Source organism: Phoenix dactylifera, chromosome 8 (assembly GCF_051530095.1).
Source record: "Phoenix dactylifera cultivar Ajwa chromosome 8, Ajwa_hap1_PhDact_Kaust_v1.1, whole genome shotgun sequence".
NCBI lineage: Eukaryota > Viridiplantae > Streptophyta > Magnoliopsida > Arecales > Arecaceae > Phoenix > Phoenix dactylifera.
Window position 1 is genome coordinate 14972893 of NC_143197.1, and position 27683 is coordinate 15000575.

General features: G+C 37.4%; 1 protein-coding gene across 2 annotated transcripts; it reads right to left on the reverse strand.

Annotated features, from left to right (window-relative positions):
* Window positions 1-571: 571 nt before the first annotated feature.
* On the reverse strand, window positions 572-27683 carry LOC103705621 (solanesyl-diphosphate synthase 1, mitochondrial-like). Of its 2 annotated transcripts, none has more exons than XM_008789421.6 (12): window positions 27267-27683; window positions 22324-22416; window positions 21677-21757; window positions 21491-21562; window positions 20574-20705; window positions 20374-20460; window positions 20024-20095; window positions 13548-13633; window positions 13177-13309; window positions 12984-13073; window positions 1817-1915; window positions 572-1103 (listed from the first exon to the last, which is right to left on the reverse strand). In XM_008789421.6, exons 1-12 carry the CDS (start codon window positions 27399-27401, stop codon window positions 924-926), a joined length of 1260 nt encoding a protein of 419 aa, XP_008787643.1. In that variant the 5' UTR covers window positions 27402-27683; the 3' UTR covers window positions 572-923. The 2 variants fall into 2 exon arrangements, with proteins under 2 accessions (XP_008787643.1, XP_008787644.1); XM_008789422.6 differs by having other exon boundaries at window positions 22324-22419; window positions 27267-27665.

Here is a 27683-nt window from a genome sequence, read left to right on the forward strand (position 1 = left end):
CTTATAGCTGCGTGGCAAGAGCTCTCTCTTCTAGAACCCTTCTCTAGTGGGTTGACCATACAGACCCGTTTGAAAACTTCACCAAAAGCTTGATGACCTGGTGTGGAGCCACCAGATAAAATCTGGCTTCTGTTCAGATCCACAGGACTGCACTAGGCCATATATGGCTGCAGACCAGCATGTCTAGAAACTGAGGAATGGCATTTTAAGTCCCATTACCGTACATTAAAAACTAATTAGATGGTTATAAATTCAAATGAGTGCTGTGATAATCTAGAATTGAGATGGATACAGCAGTAAACTCATACTCGCCATAAAGACAGCCAATTATTCATAAGCATCAGAATAAGATGTAATTGTACTCAGTAATCATATTACAATCTATTTATGCGAAACAAGCACGGTTGAACATAAATCCAATGTTCAGAAGATAAAAAAATGAAATACGGCTTCAAACTAGAGAATTGAGCGATGGGAGAGGGAGTTAGTTCAGACAGAAGGTAGAATTTCCACGAAAGATAATTCCTCACATCACTTTTTATAACTTAAACAAAACAAAGGACAACTGGACTTTAGAAGCATCACAAAAGGCAACTAAAGGCAATTTCATATGATAAGAAAACGTGTTTCAGTCCATTTTGAATACAATGGAGGACTTCCCCTACTATACTTTGGAGCCTCAGTGCTTGAGAAATAATTGAAGGAAAAATTGATAACAGTTGATCACATCCTCAACACTGCATATCTTTTTTCCCTAAAAGAAAATACTTTCTTGAGAAGGGTAACTCATAATTTCTCAAAGGTAACAACTCATAAAACAATGTTTCTTCTTGATCTACGCATCCAAGCAGACATCTGAACTATGGGATCAAGGCATACACCATAAAAGTGTAGGCTTCTCCCACCAGGATTAAAGATACGTTTCACTTTGTTCTTGTAATGACCCTATGAGTAAGATCCACAAGGGCACGTCTCGAAATCAAAACATCCTCATCATCACTTTCAGGTAGAGCATCGATTGCTTCGACTGCACGGTTGGCATGTTCTGCCGCTAGTTCTCTTGTTCGCTCAATTCCCCGGCTCTTTCCAAGGTAGTCAAGGGCCTGTAATTTATTGCATTAAAAATTGACAAATTTTTCTTTCCAGTTTCCCATATATCCTTGGCAAAGATGCATAAATGCTTATTGATGAAGATAAGAACATAAAGATATTCCACAGAAGTGAAGCATGGCACGCTTCTATCTTTTTTTAGAACTTATAGATTTAGCTTGCAATTAAAATTCTTTAATGATTAAAAAAGTTTATGGAGAAACATCACACATCAATAAGCAAACAACATGAGCATTCCCGAAATTAAAGTAGCTTTTTAGCACATGAATTTCTTGCAAAGTAGTTTATACTCCTACAGAAAAGTGGAATAGTATTTTATAACCCTTACTTGTAATTACGGTTTAACTATTGTCCTGCATTCATCATGACAATCTTATACAGTACTTCCTCTATGGAAAACACAAATGTATGACAAGTCAAATAAAGCATAAATTTATCTCAAAAAGTAACCAGCCATCGAGCTTCTTTTAAAATGCCTGAAACGACAATATAATCACTATCTTCATGCATATATTGGATAATACTCCAATAGTCCATGGCAGAAATAGGATTAACCACAAAGTGTCTGATGATACTTATAAAAGTATGTGTCGCATACGATGTCCAAACAATTAATGGAAAAAGTGATTTATGAAATGCAATTGTTCATTTCATTGACCATCTGTGTAAGAAAACAGGCATAGCTCCATAAGACAGAATTACTTACAATATCAACATCTGAAGGACTGTCAAATCCCCGATCAACGACTTCATGCAATTGAGGAAATTCTTCCATCGCGAATAATATGGGAGCTGTTACAATTCCCTGTATGATGAAAGATATTACTACAGAGAATAAAATTGTGCAGCATATGTTATGATGGAATCAGAAGTTTCTCACACAACACATGGTTTGAGAATTGAACGACATTAATATTGAAATATTAATAAACTGAATATGACCTTAGTGTCAGATTTCAAAAATAAGTAAAAATATGAAAATCACCAAGAGTTTGAGAAAGATCAAACAAAATCAGCCATGTTCCAAATTCTGTTGCTAGTACTCGTCATTCATGAACATCATAATGCACACCAGCATATCATTTTTTTGGAGCAAAAATTAGGCCAATGTGACCTAATTGCATTTGTTGAAAGTGTAGACAGTTACATAGAGTGATAAAGGGACAGAAAAGAACTAGGAGGAAAATAAATGGTGGAACAAGAACAAAGAGGAGTGCAAGAAAAGCAGACCCGACCAAAAGAAACTGACAGAATAAGAGAAAGGAACAAGGGCTGCAATTTAAGATGAACTGAGTTGGAAACTCAACTAGTCCACTTCTTACACAGGAATTGAATACTCTCCATCATGTTATCTCACTTTTAGTTGCACCACATAAAATTCTTCTTTTCCTTGCAATCCACATCTACCAAAAAGCTATTGCAGCTAGAGGAACTCAACCAAATTGCCAACTCATTTTAATGTGTTTGTGTCCAACTTAACCAAAAAGAATCCATATCACCAGGGAGAGGATGATATTCAGGTTGAAAAATGAGGCCATTAGTTGACTGCAATGGGGGAAGAGATGGTCAAATGAATCTCTATCCATATTACAGAAGATACACACTTCAGGGGCAGGCCACCTCCTTTCCCTCAGTTTTTTTAACTATCAAAATCTTCCTTTTCATTGGTAAAAATGTGAAAAATTTTAACTTCTCTAAGATTGGACCAAGGTTCGCCGAACCAAGCCGAACAGCCTGGTTCGGCTCGTACCGAGCCGACCCAGTGGGGGACCGGGTCGGTTCACCTCTATTTTCGGAACTGGCTCTAAACTCGCCAGAACCAGCTCCAAACCGATAGAAACTGGCCCGAACCGGTCCCGAACCACCCGGACTCAGTCCATACCAACCGGTTCCATGCGGAATCGGTGCAAATCCTCCGATTCGCACCAAGTCAAACCGGTTCCAAACTGTCCCCTCTCCCTCTCTTTCTTTTGTTTTAAAGACTAATTGGGAAGGCCCGAGAAACTCCTCGGGCCTTCCCAACCTATCTGAATACTTCCCCATTCCCCACGGCGAAAAATATGATGATTCAACACGATTGAAAGAAGATCCAACCCTAAATAAGATATGCTTCCTCTCCCCTATCTCATTTCCTCTCCTTTTTTTTTTGAACCCCAAAAAATACCTTAAAATTTGTAAAATAAGAAAAGACCACGCCAAAATTTGTGATTTTGGCTTGATTTTATGACATGTAGATCTATGGATGATTTTAGGATATTTCATGTAGATTCATGCAGCATATAACATCTCACTAATAATTTTATATTTTGCATCATTTTAAACCAACGAGATATGTTATTTAGGTTATACGAAGATCATAGAAACATCAAAAAATATATATTATACTTAAAATCATTGAAAAAGTTGAAGAAATTTGATTACCAAATTAATCAAGCTTGAAAAACTTAAAAAAAAATGGGCATGCCGGTTCGGACCATGTCGGTATGGTACTGAACCGATACTGTACTGACTCGCTCACCAATCGGTATGGATCCCAGTACATATTCGGCATGGGTCCCGGTACCGATTCGGCAGACCTTAGATTGGATTGTTCCAAATGTTTGTAGCAAAAAAAAAGTACCACTGAAGCTGAAGATCTTATGACAATTGTTGAAGCAAAACTGCTACTCTTGTCCCATCTCCAAAGAATTTTGTCAAAGCAATCTCCTTAGCTATACATGTTGTAACAAGTCAAACAAAGCCTGGAAGTTCTCTATCAGTATCAGTTAACGAGAAATTGAAGAATTCCAAAATTCATTGAAGTTGACCGAAGATATTACCAAGATCAACAACCCAAACATCTTTGATTACAGCCTATTGATAGAGCACAGGGAAATTATTTTTCAAAAAATTGTATGTCAACCAACTATCTTTCCAAAATCTGATTAAGCAACCATTTCCTAAGGAAAAGAAAGACCCAATCAAAAAAATGTCTGGAGTATGAATCACACTTCACCAAAAAGGCAATGCCTAGGATTTCAGAGAGGTAGATGAGAAGCCAAAAAGTCTCTTCTATAATATCTATTTTTGATTAAGAGATTCCAAGGTTTATCATTAACCTAAAAGAAATTCCTCCAGGAATTGGTCAAAAGAGCATCATTTAACATGGATAAATCTAAGACCCCCAAACCACCCTGTCTTTTCTATTAGCAAACCACTCTCCAATTCAGTAGGGCAATTTTACCACTAGAAATGTTGACATTACCTCTCCAAAGAAAAGCTTTATGAAGTTCATTTATCTTTTACATGGCCCACAAAGCAGCCATTTTTCTTCTTTTTTTTTTGATGGCCCATCTATTAATTTTGTCAATTAGGAAAACTCGTCACTCTTTCTCAGTTTAGAATGATGGAGTATCCCAGATAGTTGATAGGAGGATCAACAAGAGTCCTATCAACCAATTCACTTCTTCTTGCTATAGATCCAAGATAAATAGTTTGACTCAAGGTCCGCAGTAACAAAACTGACACCCATGCTGGTAGGCCGGTGGTATGCTACGATATGCCCCTGTGTTGTGTTGTTCCGCCGTGAAGCGACAAGAAACCAGCAAGGGAGGGGGAGAGGAGGAAGAAGAGAAAGGAAAAGACAGAGATGAGAGAGAAGAGGAAGGGAGAGAGAGAGCATGACCGCAACGAAGAGAGAGAGGCAGAGGGATGGAAGGCAGAGAAGGAAAGAGAGGGAAGGAGAGAGAGGAAGGGAAGGAGAGAGAAGGAGAGGGCGGTGAGCAACAACCGTCAAGACAGAGCCGAGGGAGGGCGGAGAGGGCTTTCGAAATCCTCTCCTCCGTGCATTGGAATAGGGGCAGAACAAGGGTGGAGCCCCTATTTCTTTTCGAAACAGGGGCTTTGGTGGTGGCTACAGACTTCACTTAAAAAAAATAAAAAATAGAAAAAGCGGCTGAAGCCCCTATTTCGAAAGGAAATGGGGGCTCCGCCCCTGCTCCAATGCATGGAAGAGAGTAGGCTTCAAAAGCCCTCTCCCCCCTCCCTCAGCCCATATTCCGACAACTGTCACTCACCACCACCCTCTCCCTCCCTTCCACCCTCTCTCTCTCTTTTGCTCTCTCTCTTTCACCACTCAATGGTTTCTCAATTTTATTGTTGATGTCGTCTCGGTCCGCCACCAATACGACTCAGTATGCTCTGAAGCAGGCAGTTCGGGGTAGTTCTGCCTGCCTTAGTTTGAGTTTTGTTAAAGTTGATTGTAAGCCTAGACTAAATTTCCCAACAAATGATGATGAATTTAAAAGTTATAAGGAACTTAAGCCTTGCGAAATAAGATTGTATCATAAACAAAAAATAAAGAACTAAAACCAAAACTCATACCTCTCAGCTTGAGACCTTAAAAAAATGCACTCTCTATTGGCTTTACTGAGAAGTCTAGCAAATGCATCAGTTACTACTAGCTTTAATTTTCTCTCACTATAAATCAATATACCAGGTGAGTGCTGACTTACTAGAAGATGTTGGAAAGAAAGGAGTTAAAACAATTTAAAGCTAGTTCCGGAACATATCTGATTTAATATCCTACAGTAAATCAATTTGCAGTGCCAACAATCCTATGAAGAAGAAAATAGCAGCAGGAATAAGAAACAATAGTAAAAACTAGGAAGAAATGAAGTGAAGTAATAAGAGAAGAAGAAGAAAAAAGAAATAGAGAAGAGAATAGGAATAGAAAGGGAGAAAGATAAGAAAGGCCAAACCTGACCTAAAGAAATCTTTTCATTTATTCAAAACCAGATCACGTAGCATACTCTTTCATTCAACACAAATAGACCCTTTCATAGACTTTACATGACTTGCTTTCTAAGAAAACTAAGACTCTTGACAGGCATGTAGCTAATCCCAAAATATTTTCTAAAAAAATAAAATTCGAAATAATATATAAACCTATACAAAAAGACACCTACAACATTCAAAAAACGAAATCCTAATAATTTCATGACTTGTCCAATTTAACATATACCAAATATAAGACTCTTGCACACCAAATTAAAAGAGAACTCTAAAAGCAATATTAAAATACCTACTAAAAGTTCCAAAAAAATAAAAAATTGAACTACATATTTCTATTTGCTATCATTCGCTTCCTTTATATGGATCTCAACTTCGATATCTTCCTGATGTCACCCATAAGCTTGATCCACCACTAAATCTCCAAGATCTAATGATGAAGGCCCACATAAATTTCTCTCGCAATCACACTATTGATTGGTTGGTCTAATGTCCATTTCTTGACAATCAACAAACTTTGGATCATACATCTAATGGCGATCTTCATTGAATCCAAATTATGGATGCGACTCAAAATTGAAGGGATTGGAAGAGTTTAGTTGTCTTGAGAATGGAAAGAAGGCAATTGAAAAAAAAAAGTAGGACTATTGCTAAAAGGATGAAATAGTTAATAATTATCATGAATAATTTATTTTTATGATGTTTTGTGTGGATCCTCTAAGTTAAGGTAGATTGATCTCTCTATTTTTGATACTCTAGCAGATTTACAAAATCATGTATGTTTGCAATATTGCAAATAGAAATATTTTTCTTATTGGTGGAATTGATCTCCTTGTGAAATTATAGAGCCTATATCTTGGTGGAGTTTCTAATAAGTCTTTGAACCAGATTGCTAGATTTTTGTGAAGTCAAAAAAATGGTTTACGATGTTGATCATGAATCTTATATCGTCATTGATGAAATGCTAGGGGCATTTCATGATAATTATAAGGAAAAAAATATATGAGAGGCATAAATGAGTTTAACCTAGAAGATAAGATTCTACAACATTGAATGTGCTTATGAGCAAGTTAATTTGGGATCCTTTAATTCGTCGGAGCATAGAGTTAATATTCTTGAAAAAGAGAAAAGGATTTCAAATAATCTAATTGAAATGTCAAGGGAATCTAGAGTTGCCTTAGCTTAAAACGAATCTAGAATATAATAACTTGATGATACGATGATACAAATATGGCAATTACCTCGAGGGTTATATTGATCCAGTGTACTTGGAAAGTAAGGATTTGCTTGGATTATATTAAAAAAAAGACTGGGATCGTTAAGGAATTTCGAAGAATGTTGATTAAAGTTGCACAGCGCAAATATGATGGAATGAGTCATTTAAAATTGATCAAAACATTGATTGTGATTTGAGATGTGTTATGATGGAAGACTTGATTTGTCAATAAAGAATGCTTCTGTTAATAAAGGAAAGGATATTGATTCGTAGGTTAATCATCATGTGGCTATGTTATTTCCTCTATTGTTGGCTAACCTAAGGAAAATTTTGAGCCTTTCATGACTAATGTTAGTTGACTATTGACTAAACATGGTCCAATTGTTAAGTATTTGAATAAATCATGCATTACTTGTTCCCTCCTTATGATTTTATTCTAAGTTTTATTACATATTGGTTACCTTATTAGAACACTCATTATGATCTCAACTCCAACATCGGAATCATGGTATCAATACTTTACCTTCTCGAACTTGCTCTTATGATTCAATGCCATCATTTTCATAATTTTGCTAGACCGTTGTTGTCTAAAGCCTATCACTAAATATGATGATCACCTTCACAGTCACCTATTAATTTAACTCTAATCAAGATTGCTCATTATCTTTTGTAGAAATCAAAGCTCCACCATAATGTTAATATCCATTTCATTTCAAGATCTATTATGAATACAATTAATTTTCATAATTTATCCTGCTCTAAGGATTGAGCATTCAATTGACCCCAAATCCAATCTCAAATGAACATGCATTCACATCATAATGTTGATTTCAATCTCAGATCTTAGTCACTTATTTAGTGCTAATCTTGCTGGTCTATATCTTAATTTTAAATGTGATAGAAAGTTTTTTGATAATTGATCCAAATCTAATTATTGTACTGATTTTGATCGAGGGATACGAGATCTTGGATTGTTTGTTACTTTAGGGGCAAAACTCTAGCATTGGCATAGGCGGAACACTCTTGGGAACAGTCTATGCTTTGGCACAGAAATGCGCATGAGAGTTGCAGTTGACCCGAGGGGTCGGGTTGCTTGCAAGCACTCGAGGGTGTCGCATGTGTTCAGTTCGATAGAGTGTTGAGCAGAGTTATAGAGGTGCATGACTGATGCGCATTTATATGTGTGTGTCTGAGTAAAGGACTCAAGAGGGCTGGTTTTGGTATGTGGTATGCCGCATGGGTGTTTGGATTAGAAAAATACTCACCCCATGACAAGTTATCTCCTAGCTACCTACGGTATAATGAGTTTTTGGGTTGAGCATCATTAAAATTAAAAGGTCTACAGTTCTCAAATTTCGAGGATGAAATTTTTTTGAGGGAAGAATGTGCGAATCGGCCTATTGGGCCCGTTCTAGAGTAAAGTCGGCAGGCCCAACCGACTTCAGTTGGGGACTTCAAAAAAAAGGAGGGGAGGGGGGTTGGAACAGGGGATCACAATCCCCCGCCCGATTACTCATTGTTGGAGATGATGATACAGAGTCGTGGCTAGTAAGGCCCCTACAGGTCTCGTACTAACGGTCGACGGCCATTAGGATCGCACACAACTGACAAAAGGACGGTCTTATCCATCGTTTGGTCGAGCAATCCAAAACTTTTTTAAAAAAAAAACCCACCCCTTCGAATGATCCACCTTTGGTTCCTCACCTTCGGCGGCTGACATGCCACCACAATCGAGCTCCAACGCCCCTAAATCTCCTATACTCTATAGATTTTCGGTTGCCCTACTTCCCATGTTCCGAGATCTATCACCCTTGTTTTCCACCGGAAACCATTGTTGTTTGCCGAGATCGTCATCGTCACTGCGCATTGGTGAGCCTACACCATCTTGCCACCTTTGTTTGGCTGAAGAAGTCGTCACCTAGGAAAGCTAGGAGTATGGCCCCTCTCCTGATCCCTTCCTCTGTTCTCTATGCAGGGTTGGAGCGCCACTGCACATGGAGGTTGCGGCCGCCTCACCACCAGCCGTGCCACCCTAGCCTTCCTCTCCCTCTTCTCATCTCCTCCGAGTGGACCCAAACCCAATCCCAACCTCTTATTTTGCGCCAAACCGAGATCTTCTTCTCGGTCATTCCATCTCCGTCGGCTGCTACCGTCGCCGACGGCCACCCATTGAGCACCACCTTCACCATCAGTCCTACTGCCATGGACTGGCCGCCGTCACCCCCCCCCCCCCCCCCGCCAAAAAAAGCCTCTCCTCTTCCCTCCCTCCCTCCTCTTCGTTCTTATTTCTTCTAGTTTCTTCGCATTTTTCCCTTTTTGTAATTAATTAAAAAAGGAAAAACTCTCGTTATCTCTCTCTACTTGACTCGTGGACCATATACATCGATTGATCTAGATCATCGACAAACCAAATCCATGCCCCTGATTGAACTCAGACTGAGTCTCTCTCTCTTCTTTCTATCTTGTCGGTGTACCCAAATCAAGTCAGAATCCTTTTAATTAGTTTAATTTTCTAACGCATGAACCTTAATTTAATCAGGTGGAAACCCGGATCCATATAGCGAGGAGGCATGATCGAGACCAAATATATTGCATTTAGGTAACTACGAACCCCACCTCATGGTGAAATTCATGTTTCCATCTAAGGGATGGTCGAGACCCCTGGATGTTAGACTAGTTTCGGTAGCCTAGACATGGGTTGGACCCTACCTTAGGATCTTTCAAGTTATGATTTGATTCTTTATAAAAATCTAATAAGATACGTAATTATTTTAGATTTTTGGACGATTTTTTGGATTGGCAGATTTCGAGAGGTTAAAGCGGAAATAGTAAGTTACCTCTACCCCTAGTGTTTAATCATGATCTGATTTGCATTATTTGAAAACTAATCTATTGCTATTATATTTTGCTGAAATTAAGTATCATATGCATGCTACAAGAAATTGATTTGCATAGTATTGGATCAATGGCGCATAACTGGAGGACGGCATGTTGTAGTTAGGATCTAGTCTCTTTCAGGGCTTGCTATGGGCCGATCATGGCCATAGTTACGAGAACTAGGGGAGTGAGAATGGATGGTCCATCCCTCGTTGTTTTGGAGAATCTATTTTTGGTCAAATGCATTATAATTTGAAATCTACGTTGTTAGATATAATATGTTTCATATATTCTTCAGCATCTTGTTACTTATGGGAAATCATGCAAAATTTATATTTCTTGCATAATGTACTTGATCTTATTATAGGTTTTGGTAACTTACTGAGCTGTGAAGCTCATTACCTCTTCTAATTCTTTTACAAATGCAGCCAAGGAGATGGGGCTTGGGATCAATCAGTGAGGAGTTTAGGGTAGTGTTCTTGGAATAATTTGATTATTATGATTGTGGATTATTCTTTTGAATAAATAAATTAGATTATTTATTTCTTCCACGGTCTAAGTTGGAATGATATGTGTATTAATCATAAGGTAGGCCTTGCATGTCCAAAGCATCACTCTAGGGTTCACGCGACCGTGTCACGTGGTCAACCCAGGGGTTCGGAGCATGAAAGGAATAGACAACCAACTACTTGACCATTCACCAATCAGAGACGCTTGTGAACTCTTTTCCAGCTCAAAGGCCAAAGTGTGACACTAACCATTACCTTTTTATATGTATAGTAGAAGCACCATGAAATGTCTCCAATTGCTAGTTCAGATCACCAAATGGCTTTTAGGACATACCTTACTTCCAACATCTATGGCATTCCGAGTTTGATGTACAACTCAAGTAATATATGACAAGCCTAAATCATAACTTGAGAAAGAGTTGAAATCTATATAACTTACACCTTGTCAGCCTGCTCACAAAGCTAGTACACTATTCAGCACACCCAAATTAATGATAGGCCAAGTATGACCTGCATGACTATGGAGTATGGACACACTAGGCTTTTGTCCAGTAAGTTTAGCAAGCAACAATGCCCCCTTTAAGGTGCCAGATAACATAGATATGAGTTTTCTCCAGATAACAGAGATATGAGTTCTCTTAAGTTTTGTCGCAGAGTTGTAGAAAAAAAGGAAAGGACATTATTGTTATCCTAAAATTTCAGAACACATCAACTGATAAAAATCATGCATGGATCACAAAATTAATGACCAATAATATTACAGAAACTACTAGCTAACAAAATAAATGAGGAAAGCAGAAAGGGAGCTTGATATCTTGCTTGAAAACTATGTGACAATTAAAGCAAAACAGCAGATCTAATGGATATCCCCATTAAATTAGTGCAAATAAACAGAGATCAAAGTGACAGAAATGAATTGAAATAATGGGGAAGAGAAAAGGTTGAAACAGGGCAGGAGAGAGAGGGGGAAGGGAAAGGAAAGAACCAGGGATGCTGAGAAAGAAAGGAAAGCCATTTTCTTTGTTATCAGGAGATTGACGAATAAGATAATTCCACAACCAAACTTTCCTTAGAATCCTAAGGGCAAACTTAGCAGCCAGAACCACATAGAGAAAAATAAAAAGAGGAAGGAATAACCCTTTTAGTGTAGGCACCAAGGGAGGTGGGTAGAAGTCAACATTTAATATCTTCTCTTCCTTTATGTGGTTAGCCAACAAATGGTCCCCACGACTTAGAAATAGGTCTGATGTGGTTTTCTTTTTTAGTGATGCCTTGCTGCTGCCCTTCTAATTATCCATATCTCAAGTTGTATCAATCTCAGCCATAGATGTCCTAAGACCCAACTAACACTGGAAGTTAAAAAAATAGAAGACATAGAAAAAGTAATGATAAAATCTACATCTTATAGCAATCTCAATAACTCTCGGCCTCTGATGCATCAAAAGGTTCCCTAAGAGAAAACATCTTTGAAAGGTGGATTTCTATTGTTTGTGTTCATCTAACCTAAGAAATCCCACCATATGATTACATGATCAATAATCACTTATAATCATGCCTATATGCTTGTAATCATGAAAGCACACCTATATGCTTGTAATCATGCCTACTCCAGAAACTTGAGATGATTGAGCTAAGAAAAGTCAAACTTTAACCAGACAAATTTATTTTGGATAGAAGAAATGGAGTTGCTAATCTGGTATACAAAATAGATTTACTAAAACTCAAATTCTTTGGTCTCAGTTTTCTGTAAATATTTCGGTTGCCAGCGTCAATGACAAAACCTACACATCTATTCAGCAAATCCCTATGACCTTACAATTAAAACTTCTTCTATACCTACAAATCCTACGAGCAACAAATCCCAAATTACATGCCAACTAAGATTTTAGGACAATAATGAGCGAATCTAAATGAAGACAGTCATCAGGCAATTTCTGGACATATAATTACTAGACAACTCAAAAATGCAATCAACCTGAGAGATAATCATCACATGCCATAGCTCTAGATAGATGCTAACAGATCTTCTTGTACAATAAAATGCTTCGACTCCATAGTAAGAAAATGCTAAATTTTGTAAATGATGATGTGCAACACAGAGAGAAATTAATGCACAAATATTGCTACAATTCTGTAAGAGATTCTGAGGTGATAATGTTGTTTGCTGATTGAATGCCTCTCTAACTCTCATCCTTATAAAAATAGAAAACACCACAATAACTAGAGGATAATGTAATCAGGAAACTGCTAGCCAAAGATGAAAATCCAAATCAAGAGATTTAGTGTTACGATATGCTGAATCCAGTTGCATATTAAGTCAGATACATGCAACAACAAACAACACAAAACATAAAAAACATATCTGGATTACTTTATACCATAACAAGCAATTTAACTGAGACATCTTTTCCATTCTAGCAAACAGCAAAATAACAATCAGAATACCAGAACCTAACACGACCATTAACTGAAAATAAACTCAAAACTCAAAAGGATATTACATGGCGAATGTCAGATAAGGAACCCTTCCCGAGTGAAGCTGATGTCCCGGTGAAATCAAGAACATCATCAATTAACTGATATGCTAAACCCTGGTAAGATGTGAAAGGTTTAGTCATTGTAATAGCTAACCGCTGTATGCTTGATAGAGTAAAAAAATGCCAGTAAAATTAAGATTAGAGAATAATAACTAACCAGATTCCGACCATAGTCATAAGCAAGCACTGAAACTTCTGCAGTTTGCCCTGCAAGGAGAGCAATAGCCTTGCAGCTGTTTGAAATCAATGAAGCTGTCTTATAGTATGTCTTCTGCAAGTAATACTCCATGCTGTATGTCAACATGCAATGATTTCATTTTAGCAACAAAATAACAGGTGTTGCATTCATAGGAAACAAATGCATAGCATTGAGACCAATAAGCATCAGCATCACGAACTCAGAGGTAGGAGCAAGAATTTAAGTATACCACTTCTGTTTGTGTGAGAATTTTCATTTCTGTCAAGCAAGAAATCCTGTTGCAGCAGAATAAATCAAACTATTAATTTGTATGAGTAAAAACCATGTACCTAGAACGTTGCTCAGATGTGGTTGTCATTTGCATAGTTTCACCAGTAACTAGATGTTCTACAACAGTTGCCAGTAAAGATACAACCTGCATGCAGAGAGTCAAGTAAATCACAAAATACCAGAAGCCATCTGCAAGACCAGAACTTATCTTGAGAATTATGCACAATGAGATACGCTGTTTGTCATTTGAACTAACAATTGCATGTCCGTACAGCCACATATAAGCAGCAGATGGAAATGCTTGCTTTAATTTCTAGATGCTCTTTAGTTGTAATATCGATGACCCTAACGGCCTAACCTGAACCAAAAGGAGGAATTCTATCTATATGGGATCAGCTTCAAGGATCAAGGTTATCTGTTGAACTTTGAAGCTCTTATGATGGATCTCAAACAGGCATCGACATCCTATTATATGGTGATGTACATTTCGCTAACAAAAAAGCAAGAGAGAAACATGACATTCATCCTAAATGGCCAGTTCTTAGTCTCTGACCTACTAGATTGGTTATGCAGTATATGATCATAAAACAAGAACCCTAATGTTTCAGTCTACTCTTTTATTCTATCTAGAAGAATTATTTTTCTTCCACTAGCTAAATACTGTAAGGCAACACATCAATCTAATATTTACCACATGGATCCATGTAGGCTAAACCGGTACCAATACCCAGAGAAGTGGCGGTCCGAATCAACTCTGAACTGATACCGGTCAGCTACCGGTTTGGTATAGTATCGGTTTGGTACCATACTGACACATAGTATGCCCTGGCATGCCGATCATCAAATCGACATGCCTTTTTTTGATTTTTTTTATTTTTTTTCAACTTTTTAATATTTAATGAAATGTAATCAATTTTTTTAATAATTTTAACTTTAATTTAATGTTTTTTGATATCTTTGGATGTTTTTGTTAGGGTTAAAATCCTAATTTGATGTTTTTAACACCTGGTATACCTTAATGCTTCTTGACCCTAAATAGATCATAATTATATCATAGAATACAATTAAAGAAAATTAGTGAAATATAAAATATACAATCATTTAGATGTATTTAAAGTACAACATACATACCGACATCTAAAATCTGGTGTAGGATCGATGTATCACATAGATGTCAAAATTATTAACATAATTAGAGGGCACATCAGACTACCCCTCCAAGCACATGGCATTGTAGTCCCATATGCTCATCCCATAAGATACGCGCCCTAGGTTATAACTAATCTCCGATCTCTCATTAAAGCTCTAGCTCTAGAAAGTGTTATCTACCTGATAATATGGTTGTGGAAGTGTCCATCTGAACATGCTGGCAGCAAAATCCAATCCTAAGGTGCCCTAGGATGCATTGGATAGTAGTCGTTGGAAGACAACTCTGACGCATCATATCCATATTTGTATAGATCCTACCGCATACAATTCGAAACCTGATACATCCATGATCTTACTCCACATGCGAGGCCATCTACAGCTGCGTCGTATCCTCCTGAACAACCTCAAGGAGTTCATCTCCTAGATACATCATATCCTCGCGGACTCTATCAACTCATGCAGCATGATGCCTATCCTGTATAGCATGTATAAACTAGAACTCACCAGTGAATTGAAGACCATCCTAGAGCTGTATCTCATAAACGGTGGTCTCATATCCTCAGCTTCCTCCCTAGCTACCAAATCCATGACCATCAGAACTGTCATCGCTACTCTCCCTGATCTCTGAGTCTGAGTGAACTGACTCCTCCACTCTCTCTATCGAGCTACAGCTGCCTTTCTTTTTCTTTCAAGCTGCATTGAGCAACTGTCTACTTTTCCTTCATGTCCCTCTCTACCTGGCTATGCTCGGAGGATGGACGGTGCGCCACTATTGAGTGGATTGGGTAGCATGATGGCCACATCGAAGCATCTTTTGATTATATCTCTAGAAGAACATCTCAGACATGGAGCCCTATGACGATTGTCTCCCCACTAACCTCTCTAGTTGATCGACTGGACGCAAGAATGAAATGTTACGTTCTACCTATTGCTCCACATGCATCCTAGTCTCATGGCTATGAAATTAGCCAATCATAAAGGCAATCCTGGCTCGTCAAGCTTCGACTCCTGTCGCTAGCCTACAAGCCATCTAATCATAGGATCCTCCTCATCCTAAACAAAATCATTATGGAGCGGATCCATGTATTTAGCTCCACTTCCTCCTAAATGTGCTCAACCTCAACTTCAGATTGTAGTAGATATGTACAAGGTCATTGAGACGCTTCTATGTCAGATGGCTTCTCTACTTACTGTCGATCAATTGTGCTCACAATCACTTAAGAAGACTGGAAGAGAATCTGGATGGCTAGCCGCCTAAAATTTTTCGCTGACAAACCAAAACGAATCCACCATTCAGCTACAAAAGTATTGAAGAAAATTACATATAAAATAGTATTAAATTTTAATTATAAACATTACGTAATAGTTATAGTTGATATCTAATATACCTGAATTCATAGATTTCTTACTTAATATAGCTGTCGAGACATGTTATAATATGTTAAATTATTTACAAGTACATTAGTAGTTAATGAACAAGTATTTCAAATTTTCAATGCTTTTACTTACCTGCTAGATGCAACTTCCTATCCATCTAGTAATCCCACCTTTGCTCAATGATATCGATGTATTGTTGGACATGCTTCAAATTTGCCTCCTAATACGAACATTCGCACTCTCCATCATATGATACAGGAAACCCATCTATAGGAACCTCTCACTGTCCACAACTCAAAATACTCTATATAATGGCTTAATAGTCTTTACTATCTTGTTAGTCCGTAGCCAGAATATATACCTCATCACCAAGCTCTCTACATGGCTCCCCTCAATGTTGGCCCTTTCATATCTGCTCTCCTGCCACTTGGCACTAACAAACATCTAACGCTAGCATGTTTTCGTCTTAAGAAGGCTATCAAGTGTAATGTAATTAGTAGCAAGCCATGTGACAGATAGTCTCAAGATCTCTCCCCCCTTGTATCCATGTATTGTTATAAATAAACCTGATGATGGATTGGGCTATCTCTACTATTTGATGCATCCTATGAATCTTTCTAAGCTCTATCAACATGAGATCGATACAATATGCAGCACATGGAGTTCAGAAATATGTGGCTACTGCTCCATCAAGATCTTTCCAGTAGCCTTGTGTTATGGCTTGTTATCAGTGATGACCTACACGATGTTCTTCTCTCCTATCTTATCAATCATGTCCTCCACCAATGAAAGGATGTACATGGCGCATGCACCTGATCGGAAGCATTAATTGACTTCTAAAAGAAAGTCTTCAAATCATCGTATGTCAAGAAGATGATGCTCCGCCTGCTAGAATCGTTGCAACCATCACATATCACTATCAGTCCATATATGAGCTGCTTTCTCTAGTACAAGACAATCCACTTTTCTAGATCCTCTTTGTTATCAAGGAGATCACCATAGATGTCCTTCGATCCTAGAGGATCCACACCCAAACCAGCAGCTTGTACAGAGAAAATGGCTTACTAGTAGTACGTATTGCCTACCGCATTCACTTAGATGTGGCTGAAGTGGAACTAAGATGCAATAGATCACCACATGTCCTTTAGCATAGTGTCAATCCTCTGCTGCTTCGAATCCTTGCTGAGGAAGGCATGTGGATCTAGGTCACAGATAGTGTGACCATTGGCGGAATCTCTTTAGAGGATTTGTTTCTGTGGTTAAAGACCCTTGGCATATATGCAATACGGTCGTCGTCTCTGCTGTCTACCTTCCTAATTAAGAAAGTCCTCCTGAACTCTAAATCTGCCCTATCCATCCTAAATTCAGAGCTCGATTCATACTGTGAGGGCCCAAACCGAGCCCTATACCTAACCACCTCGTCCTGCTGGCACTAGTTATCTAGGCTACTTTGGATGGCAGTCTGAATCTGTGCACCTCGTCATCTAGAACGGAGGCATGCTCTGACTCTCTAAAGTGATAGAAAAGTGGCTTTGCTGCTCGACGATCCATCTCCGCCCTTTTCTAGGCAGCCCTCTCTTTCGTCGTTCTGAAATCAGCGAAGCACTTCTACATCAGTTACCGGATCTTCTGTGGACATTTTTGGTACATGGATACATCGAGATAACCACCGGCCATATGTTGTTTTAATCAAGTTATTCCTTCTTTTTTGAACTCTATGTTGCACCAATTGCACCTCCAATGGTGTCGATCCGAGAGCATCTCTACCCATGATCTTAACTAATGTCATTCTCTAGATCTTTCTCTCCTCGGTGGATCTATTCTTGCAGATTTATCGAGCACATGTTAGTTTATTTATTTAAAAATAGTAAAATTTTGCTGTGATGAAAAAATATGCTCTACTTCAGAAAATACTTCTTAACTATCCATACATAGCACTAATTTTTATTTTTATGTATTGATTATATATTTTAACAAATTTTCAATTAAAGATACTTTTAAATATCAAAAATTCAGAAAAATATATTTTCTACTTCAGAAACTACTTCTGAATCATCTATACATAGTCCTAATTTTTTACTTTTTGTATTAATTATATATTTTTAATATTTATTAAAAAAATAATTTTTAAATATAAAAAATTAGTAAATTAAATTTGAATTTAGATCCATATACCACCCTACCAAGGATGCTACAAATATTTTTCTCAGAGTATAGCCATGCATGGAAGATTACTTATTTCTCAATTTTATTCAAATTTGAGTTTAGACCACTGTGCTCAAGATCGCACCCAAACTTGAACAAATTGACACCAAATTTAGGCCGAGAGTAGATTGCATACCCCTAAACAAGTTTCTGATTTTACAGTTATTTATTGACTATTATTTATTTTTTAAAATATATATATTTAAATTTAAAAATTATAGATTTAATGAAAATTAAAGATTTTAGTGTCATTGGGTAAATCATCCATAAATCTACAACTTATAATGATATTATGCCAAAATCAAAAAGTTTGGCATGACGTCCCCTAATATTTAAATTTTATTGTCGATTTTTGGCCTAAAAAAGAAAAAAGAAAGAAAGAAATAGAGAGGGGGAGAGGAAGAATATCTTGATTTGGGATCCTGAGCCTTTTCACGCATGTCACGCATTTAACATAAGTGGGGGTGAATCGACCCTGTACCAGTCCAAATCGGGCAATTCACACCAGTTTAGAGCCTTTTACCATTTTATAAGGAAAATCATGCCAGTTCTACCCCAGTTGAGTTCAGCATGCTCCGAATCAGGGAACCATGCCGGTTCTGCCCCAGTTCAGCTCAGCATGCCCCAAATTGGGGGGTTCAGGGCAACACGGTGAACAAGGACATGAATTCTATTATTTCTATCACTGTTGGTTGCTATGTAGAAACAAGTCCTCCAAGACAAGAAGTTTATTTAAATTAATTCTTTAACAATAAACTTAACATGGGAGCAACATAGTTAAGATCTAGATTTTTTAACTAAATGTGTTGATTAGGAGTCTTTTATGAAATTTTATGTTTTCAAATACAAGAGGATTCTAAATTGATTGTGAAGTCCTTAAAGGGCTCAATGAAGAAATTCTTCAGGCTAACCAAGCCTCTTGAAAGGGGTACCATGCCAGCTGTTTTCAGTAGTGTCAGGACATATTGTTTTGAAAAAATTTGTGGATTGTTTTCCTCTCTTTTCCCTTCTCCCTGAATCTTTATTATTCCTCTGTTTTTATCAATGTTTCTTCTTTATCCTCTTTCTATGATTGCTTCTTTTTCTCCATATCTATTTCCACCCTCTGCTGTGATGAAACTTTGCAATGTCAAGGAAAATATTGCAGTGTTTAACATATCTGTAACCAGATCTGGAGAAGCTTCGACACTTCTTACTAGAAAAGTTCAGGGATCTGACATAAAGCTATCTGAGATTTCAGCTGAGTGGAAAGATCACATATGCGGAGGAGGAGGGGGGGAGGGAGGGGGAGTGTGTGTGTGTGTGTGTGTGTGTGTGTGTGAGAGAGAGAGAGAGAGAGTGAGAGATCAACCCTCTATCTCAATGGTTGTAGCCTCCTCCAATCCTAGGATACATCAATGACCCACCATACTTTATGGATGCTTATTCACATATACGTAGAAAATGAATATTTATTCATTACCACTATCCTATTTTCTCAAGATTTTCCATATCAGCATATCCATCCATACCATGTTGTATCCATATCCCATATCAATGTCAATGCTTCATAGATGCATGTGCAATCAATATGTTCTCGTTACACTTCTTTTTTCTTTGAGAAGGCAAAATCACTGAAATAAAACCAAAAGAAGACAAAATAGCACAAAAACATACAGTATACTCTAGCATTTAAAATATTGGAAAGCACTGCTAAGTTGTTTATGTTGATAAGTAATATAGTCTCGTATTATCAAAAATTGGTCTGAGAGGTAATGGATGCATGGTCATCCATTAGATATGACAGTGTCAAATGCTTAGATACCTCTGTATTCTTTAATGATGCAAGTGCAACACAAGCTCTTGAAAGTAGAAAGTCTCCTGCCAGCACAGATAGCTGCATTACAAAGATAGTCACAATGTTAGCTTCACACTTTGAAAGCTCTCAAAATTTGTCCATGCATGTGCCCACGTGTTGAGTAGCAAAGCAGGTTTGAGTTAACGGGTTGTGTTATTAAAACCCACTGTTAGGATTTCAAAGAGTTTGATGCTTTGTTCTAGTGTCTGAAAATGATAACTCTTACCAGTTTTCAGGAAACATTATTCAAATCTCACATTTGATTCCTATAAAATAATAAATGTTTAATATATATGCATCGACATTTAAGGAAATACCTTATTCCCCATTACAGAATTTAATGAACCAATACCACGCCTCGTGTCAGCATCATCCAAGACATCATCATGAAGAAGGCTTGCTACCTAGTATAAGTAAAGAGCAGCATGTTAACAGAAGGTGGAAGAATTTAGGCATGACAATCAGAATTAACTAATGATAGAAGAGTAAAGACAAATTTTAAATTCAGAGGGCTAACATGAATCATTTCAGTTATCTCTGCAATACACTGCTGCCTTGTACGCAACTCTTTTGGTAAGCCACCAAACACGCCATCAGCTGCTGATTGAGGTATGGGCATATTCAGAGCTGATGCCATCAGCAACAAGACCTGCAATGCCAGTGAAACATAATTACAATTTACAACCAAAGAAAAGAAATCAAATGGGGAGAAAATTAACATGGATTGGACAGTCATTTTTGTATATAAATGCAGCAAACATCATGCTCATATAAATATTACAAAAAATGTTACCGAGCCATGTGACATAGGTGTCCCACGTCCAAGTGTCCATAAGAATTGGACATGTGGGAAACTTTTGAAAAAAAATCAGATACAGGGAAAACATATAGATACAGGGAAAACATAAGAATTGCTAAATATATAGATGTATCTGTAAATATGTGCATGTTGTATCAGGAATAACCTGTGGGGCTAGTTGCATTTGAATTTGACAGAATTAGCAAAACCTTTACTAAATGTTCTATTAGCAAAACCTTTACTAAGTGTTCTATTAGACTTGAAAACTTTGAGGTATAAGCGCCAAAAGTTGTACGTGACAGTGATGATATCATGGTTTTTGACTTCAAGTTCAACCAGCGTCAGCAAGTGCTCAGATGACCAAGGGTCCGAACGCTTCAAAAGTCCCAAATCCTAGAGTGTCCAAGTAACAATGATTCCAAATATATATATATATATATATATATATATATATATATATATATATATGATACATGATATAGATGACAAAAAAAAATAAAAAACAAGTTACCATATATTAGACAACACAAAAAATATTCACAAATAAAACATTAAAAAGTGACACGGTTGGGCTGCCACAAGTAGAAAGCAGTTAATAAGCATCGTTTTTGAATTATGTTGATTTCAGCTCTTACCGTAGGACGGAATCTTTTCCCTTCAACTCCCATCTTGAAAAAGTATTCAGCAGCTGATGCCAGCTTGGGAACCTGAAGAATATATGTTTATCAAATCTAATATCAAAAATATTCTGAGAAGTGCCATATTATAAAATATAGAGGTGGTAGAACAGTTCAAACCAAATATATATGAAGATCACGCACCTCAGCAACCACCATTGCACGCAATCTGTTTGCAAGAATTGATAATTCATCAGCAACCAGGGAAAAGGGATCCAGTGGTTCCTGAGAATATTCAAGTTGTAAACATGAGAGAGGAATCATTATTCAGTGCTCGTTATCATATTAAAGTTAATTTTATTTAACTCCCTTCTTCCACAACAACCTTCGATGTTGGAATATGAAGCAGAAAAATTCCAAGTACATAATTTCTTAACTAGAGACGTATATCTAACAGCATTTCTTCTATTGTTGTTTCTCATCCTTACAAGATTTTCTCTTGATTATGGCAAATGCAGTTTGATGCATGTTCACTGGAAAAACGGTACTAATGTTTTAGGGCAAAAAATTATAATGACTGTGTTTTGGGTCTAAGTGATGCGAGCTAGAAACAGCACCATTAAGAAAAAGGGTATGATACAGACGAAGGATGCTGAAAGATGGTGTTGGAAAATAAGAAGCCTTGGATGGAAATAGATTAATGTCAAGAAATAGCGATAATCAATAAAATAGGATTGGCAGAGCTGATAACAAAAAGACATTGTCATGTTTTCCAGTTGAATTTTTCATGTTATATAAGTCTTACATTACATAGGATCAGTCATGAAGTAACCAAGTAAAGGAGAATCTACCTCAGCTGCAGAACTCCTGTCCTGATGAATCTGATATCTTATGTCATGTAGACCACGTGAGCCCCAAAGAAAAGCTTCTCTGCAACCCAATACCTACTAATCCACAGAAAAGGGCATATGATAATCAAACCATAATCAGTATATATTACCAACTGCCACCCAGGTTAAATATCGTTTGCAGAATCTGTGCATCAGACTACATGTCATCAAGTGCTTAATGTAGCTGATAGTCAGATGCAGAATTAAATCACATATGACAAGAAATACACATAGAGAGCCAAGAATATGTGGATTATACAAGAATGTATGACTGCTGAATCCCATAACCCACATAATGCAGCAGAAAATGAAAGATCTTCTACATTAATGAAGCCATGGTTCATCCAAAACAAAATGCATGGATATTTTCAAGCTACATCCAAAGCAGGGGACCATAACAGTTACTTCCTTATTTCAGCATATTTCAGTAAAACCAGCCGCTTAGATTTTAGAATGAATGAAGGTTGGCTCTGTTGGAAGTTTAGTTCTAGAACAAGCCAGTTTCTGTTTATAACAGGCCAAAACTGGGTTGCTTCTGGCTTGCTGAGTGTATCCAGTACAAAGATAGGTTGTTGCTTGCAATCTTACTTCAAGAACACTCACTCTGACTGGCCTCTGGAGGCATTTTGATTTGTGTCACCATGTTTGGTTTAGCTTCAGCTAAGTATGCTGCTTGTTGTTTGCTCACTGCTCTTTATATGTTTGGTGTTTTGCTTATTTAAGGGATTATTTATTCAATGCATGTAATTGCTGTTTGACCACTTTTGCTATTGCATAGGTGTGAGGGATTGAAGGCTTTGCATGTGGAGTATAAGAATTGAGGGACATTTTCTTTCTTTCCCATTCCTTCTGCTGAGTGCTCAATCATAAGTTCTTGGCCTTGTGATCAAACACCTTTACTGCCAGTCTCAGGCCTGGATGGAAAAGGTGGAGGATTGTATTGGGCTGAAATCCAGTCACAATAAGCATGTCAAAGTATGCAATGAATGGTAAGTTGAGAGCACATGAGAGTTCATAAAGCCAAATCCACATAGTCGAGACCAGGCTTGATGGTTATAATAATGGTGTCTAGTTGAGTTTTAAGGAGTCAATGAAATTGCTTTTAGCATTGAAGAAAAAGAAAGCATGGTTTTCTCCTTTAAGTTTGCATATTCTAACTTGACATATTGCACCAATAAAGGGCTTTTGAATTGATATTGTTTTGAGTAGAAGACAAAAGGTTGGTAATTAAGATTGATAGAAATATTAGGAACCATAAGACTGATGAACTTGTTACCTAGCTCGACTTTCTTCGAAGCTGTTACCTTGATCCTTTTACATAGAATCATGGATCATAATCCTCATTGTCCCAGTCTAATAGTAGAAACTACATATTGTACTAGCCAGGTGCCAATGTTACAAGCCTAGATGTCCCGAGCATGGCTGAATCATGCAAACTGCGTCAGTTCAGGGAAGACCAGACCCAAACCAGTTCCCACTTAATGTCAATCATGAATCCTTTTGAAGGCCTTTTTTCCAATGTGTATTCCACCATTTGGATGTGGGAACGCCCAAGGAGAGATGGTGAAGAGGTGAGAATAACCAGGATGAGTAGAGCATTGGTAGAAACCCAAATTGTATTTCAATTGTTAAAGCAGACACATAGATCTTCAATGTAGTTTTAATTACAAGGTAGGATAAGCTATGCAATAAATAGCAATAAAAGAAAAACTAGGAAGCCCAGTTACTTCCAATTACATGCCATATTTGTATCGAATACTAATTTGATACCTATACTTGTTGGAAACTTCTTGGACATATGTCCAATACTTGTGTGAAATTCTCTTTTATCAAAATTAAAAAAAATATTCTGGATGCTTCTTGGATGCACTTGAGATACTTCTGAATACTTCCAAAAAATGAGGGGGCGGGCTTTTGCTTCTTTTTTTGTGTTAACGATTTAATAATGAATGGTTTTAGAGTCCATGATGTTAATATTAAAACATGAAGTATAGAAATGGATCTATGGATTTGAATGATGACCAAATGATGAGCCTGTAAAAATTGATGCTGCTGCATAAGTATGGACTACATACTTTTGACAGCATATTATGCTTCATCGATCTTTTTTGCATATATATATATATGTACATATATATGTACATATATATATATATATGCGTGCATATTTACCCATGAAACTATGTATACAATGCATACATATTAATTCACATATCCTAGCCACATCTTTTTCCTACTTTTCAAGATTTGTCATATCAGTGTATCTATATTCTGTTGCATCCATATCTCCATGCTTCCTAGAAGAAAAACTTAGGCAAATAATGAACAGACAACTAGGGCATTTTTGGGCTCTTAGATGCCTGAACGTGTTGTTTGTCAGATAAACTGCACATGGTCAAAGCCTAAGATGAGTAGAGCAATAGGAATGGAAGAGCATTGATCGGGGGAATCATTGATGGCTTAGAGCACATAATTTCTGAAATGTAATGCTACTGAATTTGGTTAGAAAGGTGATTTCCAATATTTCTTTTAGGGGTTGTGTGCTCCAAAGTTTCCCTGATCTGCTAATTTCTTCTCTCCAAATGGCTAACTTGTTCTCATCATTAACTAAATAAGGTATGGCATGAATTTTTTGGCCATCCAAACAGTCCATTAAATCAATATAATTACCACTTTCTCAAAAATATACCATTAAAATAAAAATGCATAAAAAAGACGACACAATTTTGGAGGCCAAGATATGTTTTACCGATGGCACAACAATTGTACCATAGTGTACTAGTCGATATCCATTATTGATACAAAGTACCATACTGGCCAGCCATACCTCAATATTTGACTTCTAGTATAGAAACAAAAATCTTGTTGACGGAATGGTAAGGTAATTTCACTATACCATTGATTTACAATTTCCTCATAGATTGTGTCATGATTCAAGCTTAAGAAGATTATTTGGAGACCTAAGAACATATTTGATGAATCAAATGTTGGAGTTGGAGGTGATTTTTGGTGGGATTCTAACCAATAATAGCCTTCAAAGACGAAACATAAGATAAATGCTACTGCAAGTCAGCCATTGTTTTCCAATTCAGGTTTGTCCATACCATACAAGCTATGCCATACTTTTCATATACCTAGTTTAAATGTTGCTTGCTAAGTTGATAGGACTTGGATCATCTTTTGGGAAAACTTATCTTTATATTTTATGAATTGTCTATGTTTTTCTTGTTTGTTTTCCATATCATGCAGACACAATGATTGGCTACAAAAGGGGGATTTACAAGGGTTTGATTGGGTTGTATTTAGGCAGCAGAATGCCATATATGAAATCATTTTCTTTTGTCTTCTTCTTCCCTAATTGTGTCAATTCATTCCAAGTGCAAACTCTAGCATGGTGGATCACTCAGTGATTGCTGAGCTTAAATCTCATAACCAGGAAGTTTGCTATTCATATTACCTTCCAGCCCTTCAAGCTTTATGGCAAACCCCTCTCTTGTCCAAAGATGACATAGCTAAGAATTCAGGACCAACTTAATGGATTAGCATTAGATATACCACTTGACTGCAAAACTTTCTCAAACTCAACAGGCCATGCCTAGATCATCCCCAAGTCAGAAGGTTGGAATAAGGTTGATTTATCAAACATTGATGGATCGCACCTAAACATAGCTCAACATTGATGCAATAACACTTGATGGTTAAAATTCATTTGAAAAATGAAATGAGGCTTATGATAAAAGATAGAGAATCAGGCTTGCTCCTAGTTTCTTCACTATAACTGTCCTCCAAGCTGACATTAAATCAATATTATATCATGAGGATTGAAGTCATATGACCAATGAGCTGCATTCAGTATATTATCATAAAGTTTTTTAAATATATTTAAAAACATATGAGAATGGAATAAGAGATTGTCTAATTATCAGAAACCAAATTCATCATCCATGAATTCAGAAGATCAAGGATTCAAACTAATATAAAGCATTCCTGCTCAGCATACAGAAAGTATAAGAAGACAATGAGATAACCAATATACGCAGAATACAAATTCCTATCAGAAATACTTATTCCCAAAATTTTAGTATGCATTGAGCAATATGTCTATGCATCTACATTTGAAAGTCTACTATGCATATAGACATACATCCACAGGTGACCTCAATGCTACACAAACAATAAGCACGACTTTTGGCAATTTTTGAGGGAGGAAAGCAGCAACTTGAGACCTCAGGATTTGTTGAAAAAAATTAATATAGGTAATCTATTTTATTTTGGAAAAAGAAACCTGTGACGTATAAAATGGTTTATCCAGACAATTCTCATTTAGAAGATTTGAAGACCTTAGTATCGGAATGCCGCTTTCAGTTCTCAGAGTTGCATAGGTCATGGATTCCAAACCCTACCAAGCCAGGAAAACTGCACCCTATAACACCATGCAAGAAGGACCTCAAATGGAAGCCATTTCCTCACTCCTCAATATAGCCTGAGAGGACGTCTTTCTGACCAACTCTCATGGCTTTAGGAAGGGGAGAGGACCCATTACCTTCTTCGCGCATGTTGATAGTTGGGGTACAGTAGATGGATTTATCAAAGCAGACATCGTCGGTAAACATGTCAACTTAACAAACATGAAGTTAAGCATCCACATGATTAAGTAAACATCAATGCATCCTAGTGGCTTGCACTCACGACCAAGAAGATGCAACATGAGAGACTTGTCAAGAAATTTCTATTCAAAAACTGTGAGGACCCGCTATAACAAAAGCTTGAGAACAAGAAACAAAACTCCATAGAAATATGGGAAAATAGCAATATAGTCCGGTACCTAGCCATTCTACCACCGGCCGACCGGACCAACATTGGTATTCAGTACAAAAACACTAAAAAAAGGAGAAAAATCGCACCTTTGAGCGAATCTCGGAAGGATTTCTACTCAAAATGTGTCCACAGCAAGCCGTGGAGAAGAATCTCTCAGAACTGCAGCCGTGGAATCCGGCTCTCGAGCGGCTCAAACTCCTCAAAGCCCATCTCAGGTACATCCTCCACGAACGGACAAGCTAGAGAAATCGAACTAAAATGGAGAGAGAAGGGAAATCAAGGAGAAATCGGAAGGAAAACGGGAGAAAAGACCGATTTTTTTCTTCCTCCGCGAGCGTTGATTTTTCTAATCGCGTTTTACCACCTCCCTCTCTCTGCGTTATTTATTATTTGGCGCGTGAAGGGGAAGAAGGGTTTCTTGGTAGGGTACGATTTCACCGCAGAGATGCTTGGGGATGTCGAATTCGTTACCGGAGCCGCCGCCTAGTCGGATTGACTAAGAG